The 8,319-nt window shown below is 57.7% G+C and overlaps 1 protein-coding gene across 1 annotated transcript in view; it reads left to right on the top strand.

The window, feature by feature from the left end:
• The first annotated feature begins 2,308 nt into the window (after window positions 1-2,308).
• The window catches only part of tfe3a (transcription factor binding to IGHM enhancer 3a), a 60,467-nt gene continuing 54,456 nt past the window's right edge, over window positions 2,309-8,319 (top strand). The window contains exon 1 of the mRNA XM_056273925.1: window positions 2,309-2,701. Coding sequence (XP_056129900.1) covers window positions 2,517-2,701 — 185 coding nt within the window. The 5' untranslated portion in view covers window positions 2,309-2,516. The remainder of the gene's footprint in view (window positions 2,702-8,319) is intronic.

The following is an 8,319-nucleotide window of genomic DNA, read 5'->3' as shown; positions in this document are numbered from 1 at the left end:
CACTGTATTGTTTCTAAGGGTGGGGGTACCTGCAGTCACTGTATTGGTTATAAGGGTGGGGGTACCTGCAGTCACTGTATTGTTTAGAAGGGTGGGGTACCTGCAGTCAGGTGAGACTGAAGCGTGTCGGTCAGTAGACGTGGTGTCCAGATGAACCGGTTCTGGTTCTGCGGTTCTGCTTCTGGGTTACTGAGCATCGGCACCATGCAGGATTGTGCAGCCTGCTGTGAACTAACGTTGACTACACACGGCTGAGTGCGTCGGTGGAACGGCGGGAGCCTGGAGCGGAAGCGGAAGTTCATGCAGACCCAGTTTTTCCACTTAAACGCAGGTTTGAGGAGCAGCGCTGATGGAAGACCTTCCAGAACTTTCTACCAAACCAAATCGGGCCGGGCCGCTGCCCCCCTCCCCCCTCCCCGCTCCCCGTCCGTCCGGTCACTGGGATCTTCCCCAAACTTGCCTGATTCCATATGGGAATCCCCCCCCCAACACACACACACACACACACACACACACACACACACACACACACACACACACACACACACACACACACACACACACACGGCTCATTTCCGGTAATGGAGACGCCCGATGAGCCTTTAAAAAAAAGAAAAAAGAAGCCAGACGATCTCACACCCGCAGCCGATTGGCTGGCTGTGGGCAGAGCAGCTGCTCATTGGCCGGCTTGGTTTCATATGGCCCGCCTCCGCTGTGACGTGCGACCAGAACTAGACCTCATAGAGCACGCGACACGTCAGGGTTCCGTTGCGTGGTGATGAACTTGTCAATTTGACTCACGCGCTACAAGAGACGCAGACACGAACAGATGCCAAATACTGGCACGAGGGCCTTGTTGTGCCCCGTCCCCAAATATGTAGGAGACGCAGCAGCAGGAAGACCGCGTAACCCGAGGGTCGCCGGTCCGATCCCCGGCGCGTCCCTTCACAGATGTCCAGGTGTCATTGAGCAAGACTCCTGAGCCCCGTCAGCTGCTTGTTACCTTGCACGGCTGACAGCCTCGCCGGCGCGTGCGCGCGCGTGTGTGCGCGCGCGTGTGTGTGTGCTACACTAATGATCATTTGTACGATAACATGAAGAAACATTCCATAGTGCACAGATCACTGTGCTCTGCATGCTGGCTCAGCAGTGTGTACTAGTTCTACGTGTAGTAGTTCTATGTGTAGCAGTTCTATGTGTAGTAGTTCTCTGTGTAGTAGTTCTATGTGTAGTAGTTCTCTGTGTAGTAGTTCTATGTGTAGTAGTTCTACGTGTACTAGTTCTACGTGTACTAGTTCAACGTGTAGTAGTTCTACGTGTAGTAGTTCTATGTGTAGTAGTTCTATGTGTAGTAGTTCTATATGTAGTATTTCTACGTGTAATAGTTCTGTGTAGTAGTTCTATGTGTAGTAGTTCTATGTGTAGTAGTTCTACGTGTAATAGTTCTACGTGTAATAGTTCTATGTGTAGTAGTTCTACGTGTAGTAGTTCTCCGTGTAGTAGTTCTATGTGTAGTAGTTCTACGTGTAGTAGTTCTACGTGTAGTAGTTCTATGTGTAGCAGTTCTATGTGTAGTAGTTCTCTGTGTAGTAGTTCTATGTGTAGTAGTTCTCTGTGTAGTAGTTCTACGTGTAGTAGTTCTACGTGTAGTAGTTCTATGTGTAGTAGTTCTACGTGTAGTAGTTCTACGTGTAGTAGTTCTATGTGTAGTAGTTCTATGTGTAGTATTTCTACGTGTAATAGTTCTGTGTAGTAGTTCTATGTGTAGTAGTTCTCTGTGTAGTAGTTCTACGTGTAATAGTTCTATGTGTAGTAGTTCTACGTGTAGTAGTTCTCCGTGTAGTAGTTCTATGTGTAGTAGTTCTACGTGTAGTAGTTCTATGTGTAGTAGTTCTACGTGTGCTAGTTCTACGTGTGCTAGTTCTATGTGTAGTAGTTCTCTGTGTAATAGTTCTATGTGTAGTAGTTCTACGTGTGCTAGTTCTATGTGTAGTAGTTCTATGTGTAATAGTTCTATGTGTAGTAGTTCTACGTGTAATAGTTCTACGTGTAGTAGTTCTACGTGTAGTAGTTTTATGTGTAGTAGTTCTACGTGTGCTAGTTCTATGTGTAGTAGTTCTCTGTGTAATAGTTCTATGTGTAGTAGTTCTACGTGTAGTATTTCTATGTGTAGTAGTTCTACGTGTGCTAGTTCTCTGTGTAGTAGTTCTACGTGTGCTAGTTCTACGTGTGCTAGTTCTATGCTCATCCTGTACTTTGTCTCGGTGTCAGTTTAGTGCTGTGTGTTTACCGTCAGAGCGGCCGGAGGCTCCGTCGGTCCGTTGTCGGTCCGCTCCGCTGTCAGTCCGGTGTCGGTCCGGTGTCGGTCCGCTGCAGCTGAGTATCGCGGAAACAACTTGATCAGTTGTCCGTCCCTTCTGCCGCAGCCTCTGGATCAGCCTTCGGAACGCAGCAGGACTACAGAGTCCGTTTGTCCGGGAGACTTGTACTGTTCATCGTGCTGCTTGGGAGGAGACATGTCTGCTGCCAGCCTGGACCAGAACAGCGGAGGGAACAGCGGAGGGAACAGCGGAGGGAACAGCGGAGGGAACAGCGGCGGGAACAGCGGCGCCGCTCCGGCAGCGGACGCGCAGAGCCGCAGCCTGCAGCCGCACACGGTGTTCGTCATCCTGGACGCGGCGGAAAGCCTCAACCTGATCCGGTGAGTGGACCCGCCAGAGCCGCTGGTTCTGGACGTGCAAGTTCAGCTGTGGAGCGGACTGTGCGTGTGCGCATGCGCGCGCGTGTTGGGTTAGTTTCGAACTGCTCAGTGAATGGTTCTCCAAACTGACTGTGGTTCGGGATCCAAACTGGCCAGCGTGGTTCTGGACGCGTTAACAGATTTTCATTCACAAGTTTTACTGAAGCCGAGATACAAGTTAGACCATCTGTCTGTCTGTCTGTCTGTGTGTGTGTGTGTGTGTGTGTGTGTGTGTGTGTGTCTGTGTGTGTGTGTGTCTGTGTGTGTGTCTGTCTGTGTGTGTGTGTGTGTGTCTGTATGTGTGTGTCTGTGTGTGTGTGTGTCTGTCTGTGTGTGTGTGTGTGTGTGTTTGTGTCTGTATGTGTGTGTGTGTGTGTCTGTGTGTGTGTGTGTGTGTGTGTGTGTGTGTCTGTATGTCTGTGTGTCTGTCTGTGTGTGTGTCTGTGTGTCTGTGTGTGTGTGTGTGTGTGTGTGTCTGTGTGTGTGTCTGTCTGTGTGTCTGTATGTGTGTGTGTGTGTGTGTGTGTCTGTATGTCTGTGTGTCTGTCTGTGTGTGTGTCTGTGTGTCTGTGTGTCTGTGTGTGTGTGTGTGTGTGTGTCTGTGTGTCTGTGTGTGTGTCTGTGTGTCTGTGTGTGTGTGTGTGTGTGTGTGTGTGTGTGTCTGTGTGTGTGTGTGTCTGTCTGTGTGTGTCTGTGTGTGTGTCTGTATGTCTGTGTGTGTGTGTGTCTGTCTGTGTGTGTGTGTGTGTGTGTGTGTGTGTGTGTCTGTGTGTGTGTGCGTGTCTGTATGTCTGTGTGTCTGTGTGTGTGTCTGTGTGTCTGTGTGTTTGTGTCTGTGTGTCTGTGTGTTTGTGTCTGTGTGTCTGTGTGTCTGTGTGTGTGTCTGTCTGCGTGTCTGTGTGTCTGTGTGTGTGTGTGTGTGTGTGTCTGTATGTGTGTGTCTGTGTGTGTGTCTGTATGTCTGTGTCTGTGTGTGTGTCTGTGTGTCTGTCTGTGTGTGTGTGTGTGTCTGTGTGTGTGTCTGTGTGTGTGTCTGTCTGTGTGTCTGTGTGTGTCTGTCTGTGTGTGTGTCTGTGTGTGTGTGTGTCTGTATATCTGTGTGTGTCTGTGTGTCTGTGTGTGTGTGTGTGTGTGTGTGTGTGTGTGTGTGTGTGTCTGTCTGTCTGTCTGTCTGTCTGTCTGTGTGTGTGTGTGTGTGTGTGTCTGTGTGTGTGTGTGTGTGTCTGTGTGTGTGTCTGTGTGTGTGTCTGTTCATGTGGCCGTCACCCTGTCTCCTCTGATCCTTACCCTTCTGGTGGAATGACTCATCAAGGATTACAACCTGTGTGTGTGTCTGTGTGTGTGTCTGTGTGTGTGTGTGTGTGTGTGTCTCTCACGTGCAGACTGCTGATGACGTCATTTACCGCTTATGTGTGTTTCTGAGCTGCAGGTTAAATAGTGAAGACAAGACACCTGCACGCGTGTGTGTGTGCGTGTGTGTGTGTTCTTGGGAAAGTCCACACACCAGGGTGCTGCTTCTCTGTATTTTCAGAGCGTCACTGTGTTGGCCCCGCCCACTCTGACCCCGGGAGCTCAGCTGAGCTGTCACCATGGAGACGGTTCTGGGCCATGTGATCTGATCTCATGGCCCACTGTAGACCAATGAGCAGGATGCTTTACTGACCGGAAACAAATCAAAGCTTTGAACCGGAAGTAGCTTCACAGAAGTGTTTTTCCACAGATGTAAAGCAGGGTAGTTTTGTTGATTTACTTCCTCCATCCATTATCCACGCTGCTCATCCCAGGCGGGGGGGGGGCGGGATGCCGGAGCCTGTCCCAGCAGCCACTGGGCGGATACCGGAGCCTGTCCCAGCAGCCACTGGGCGGGATGGCGGGATACCGGAACCTGTCCCAGCAGCCACTGGGCGGGGGGGCGGGATACCGGAACCTGTCCCAGCAGCCACTGGGCGGGGGGGCGGGATACCGGAGCCTGTCCCAGCAGCCACTGGGCGGGGGGGCGGGATACCGGAGCCTGTCCCAGCAGCCACTGGGCGGGATGGCGGGATACCGGAACCTGTCCCAGCAGCCACTAGGCGGGGGGGCGGGATACCGGAGCCTGTCCCAGCAGCCACTGGGCGGGATGGCGGGATACCGGAGCCTGTCCCAGCAGCCACTGGGCGGGGGGGCGGGATGGCGGGATACCGGAACCTGTCCCAGCAGCCACTGGGCAGGGGGGCGGGATACTGGAACCTGTCCCAGCAGCCACTGGGCGGGGGGGCGGGATACCGGAACCTGTCCCAGCAGCCACTGGGGGGGGAGACGCCCTGGACGGGCCGCCAGTCTTGTTTGATTATGATTTTACTCTTTTACTTTAATGTTACTTTTAAATCTTGATCCGATCGGAGAAAATAAAAGGAGGCGGGTAAATGTGGGCGGGAGGAGCCGGGAGGAGGAGCCTCGGTCTCCGTGGCGTCCCTGCGGGACCCGGTTCGACACGCCGTTGTTGGAAGTCCCTCATGCACGTGTTTGTAGTCGGGACGGACGTCCGTCTGTGGTCAGTCAGCAGACTGACCCACCTGCAGTGTTCATAGACCACTTTAGCCCAGGTCCCCGCGGGGACGACTGAAGTATTCTGATTCGGAGGCCCTGTGGTGGTCTGGCGGCCGGTCCAGGGGGTCTCCCCGCCTGCCGCCCCCCAGTGGCTGCTGGGACAGGCTCCGGCATCCCGCCACCCCGCCTGGGATAAGCGGCTTGGATAATGGATGGGTGGATGGAATGGGTGGACCCCCCCCTTTTCTCCCTAGTTGTATCCGACTGATTACTCCACCCTTCCGAGCGGTCCCGGTCTCTGCTCCACCCGCTCTGCTGATCCGGGGAGGGCTGCAGACTACCACATGCCTCCTCCCATACAGGTGGAGTCACCAGCCGCTTCTTCTCACCTGACAGTGAGGAGTTTCACCAGGGGGACGTAGCGCGTGGGAGGATCACGCTATTCCCCCCAGCCCCCCCCCTCCCAACAGGCGCCCCGACCGACCAGAGGAGGCGCTAGTGCAGCGACCAGGACACATACCCACATCCGGCTTCCCACCCGCAGACACGGCTAATTGTGTCTGTGGGGACGCCCCACCAAGCCGGAGGTAACACGGGGACTCGAACATTTTACTCCTTAAAGTTCACTAATCGGGATTACAAATCAAAACAACAACAAAACAACAACAACAACAACAACAACAAAACAGCTACAGTGGACCCACAACATGAAAATATGGGGGACGCTCCCAGACCAGTACGCCATGACGGGTCATTATGCTGCGGAACTTGCTGTCACCGGGTCACCAGACTTTAACCACCGGTAGAAACCAAACCATGCAGCGGTCCTGTGGGCTGCCGGCGGGACAGGCTGGTCTGGTGTCCCGCAGGACCCTGTCTCAGCAGCGGTCCTGTGGGCTGCCGGCGGGACAGGCTGGTCTGGTGTCCTGCAGGACCCTGTCTCAGCAGCGGTCCTGTGGGCTGCCGGCGGGACAGGCTGGTCTGGTGTCCTGCAGGACCCTGTCTCAGCAGCGGTCCTGTGGGCTGCCGGCGGGACAGGCTGGTCTGGTGTCCTGCAGGACCCTGTCTCAGCAGCGGTCCTGTGGGCTCCCGGTGGGACAGGCTGGCCTGGTGTCCTGCAGGACGCTGTCTCAGCAGCGGTCCTGTGGGCTGCCGGCGGGACAGGCTGGCCTGGTGTCCTGCAGGACGCTGTCTCAGCAGCGGTCCTGTGGGCTGCCGGTGGGACAGGCTGGTCTGGTGTCCTGCAGGACCCTGTCTCAGCAGCGGTCCTGTGGGCTCCCGGTGGGACAGGCTGGCCTGGTGTCCTGCAGGACGCTGTCTCAGCAGCGGTCCTGTGGGCTGCCGGCGGGACAGGCTCGCCTGGTGTCCTGCAGGACGCTGTCCTTGCAGCGGTCCTGTGGGCTGCCGGCGGGACAGGCTGGTCTGGTGTCCTGCAGGACCCTGTCCATGCAGCGGTCCTGTGGGCTGCCGGCGGGACAGGCTGGTCTGGTGTCCTGCAGGACCCTGTCCTTGCAGCGGTCCTGTGGGCTCCCGGCGGGACAGGCTGGTCTGGTGTCCCGCAGGACCCTGTCCATGCAGCGGTCCTGTGGGCTGCCGGCGGGACAGGCTGGTCTGGTGTCCCGCAGGACCCTGTCCTTGCAGCGGTCCTGTGGGCTCCCGGTGGGACAGGCTGGTCTGGTGTCCTGCAGGACCCTGTCCATGCAGCGGTCCTGTGGGCTCCCGGTGGGACAGGCTGGTCTGGTGTCCTGCAGGACCCTGTCCATGCAGCGGTCCTGTGGGCTGCCGGCGGGACAGGCTGGTCTGGTGTCCTGCAGGACCCTGTCCTTGCAGCGGTCCTGTGGGCTCCCGGCGGGACAGGCTCGCCTGGTGTCCCGCAGGACCCTGTCCATGCAGCGGTCCTGTGAGGTGCCGGCGGGACAGGCTGGTCTGGTGTCCTGCAGGACGCTGTCTCAGCAGCGGTCCTGTGGGCTGCCGGCGGGACAGGCTGGTCTGGTGTCCTGCAGGACCCTGTCTCAGCAGCGGTCCTGTGGGCTCCCGGCGGGACAGGCTCGCCTGGTGTCCTGCAGGACGCTGTCTCAGCAGCGGTCCTGTGGGCTGCCGGCGGGACAGGCTCGCCTGGTGTCCTGCAGGACGCTGTCCTTGCAGCGGTCCTGTGGGCTGCCGGCGGGACAGGCTGGTCTGGTGTCCTGCAGGACCCTGTCCTTGCAGCGGTCCTGTGGGCTCCCGGCGGGACAGGCTCGCCTGGTGTCCCGCAGGACCCTGTCCATGCAGCGGTCCTGTGAGGTGCCGGCGGGACAGGCTGGTCTGGTGTCCTGCAGGACGCTGTCTCAGCAGCGGTCCTGTGGGCTGCCGGCGGGACAGGCTGGTCTGGTGTCCTGCAGGACCCTGTCTCAGCAGCGGTCCTGTGGGCTCCCGGCGGGACAGGCTCGCCTGGTGTCCTGCAGGACGCTGTCTCAGCAGCGGTCCTGTGGGCTGCCGGCGGGACAGGCTCGCCTGGTGTCCTGCAGGACGCTGTCCTTGCAGCGGTCCTGTGGGCTGCCGGCGGGACAGGCTGGTCTGGTGTCCTGCAGGACCCTGTCCATGCAGCGGTCCTGTGGGCTGCCGGCGGGACAGGCTGGTCTGGTGTCCTGCAGGACCCTGTCCTTGCAGCGGTCCTGTGGGCTCCCGGCGGGACAGGCTGGTCTGGTGTCCCGCAGGACCCTGTCCATGCAGCGGTCCTGTGGGCTGCCGGCGGGACAGGCTGGTCTGGTGTCCTGCAGGACCCTGTCCTTGCAGCGGTCCTGTGGGCTCCCGGTGGGACAGGCTGGTCTGGTGTCCTGCAGGACCCTGTCCATGCAGCGGTCCTGTGGGCTCCCGGTGGGACAGGCTGGTCTGGTGTCCTGCAGGACCCTGTCCATGCAGCGGTCCTGTGGGCTGCCGGCGGGACAGGCTGGTCTGGTGTCCTGCAGGACCCTGTCCTTGCAGCGGTCCTGTGGGCTCCCGGCGGGACAGGCTGGTCTGGTGTCCCGCAGGACCCTGTCCATGCAGCGGTCCTGTGGGCTGCCGGCGGG

The sequence above is a fragment of the Lampris incognitus genome, chromosome 2, assembly GCF_029633865.1.
Source record: "Lampris incognitus isolate fLamInc1 chromosome 2, fLamInc1.hap2, whole genome shotgun sequence".
Classification (NCBI taxonomy): Eukaryota; Metazoa; Chordata; class Actinopteri; order Lampriformes; family Lampridae; genus Lampris; species Lampris incognitus.
This window is presented reverse-complemented; position numbering and strand designations above follow the sequence as displayed.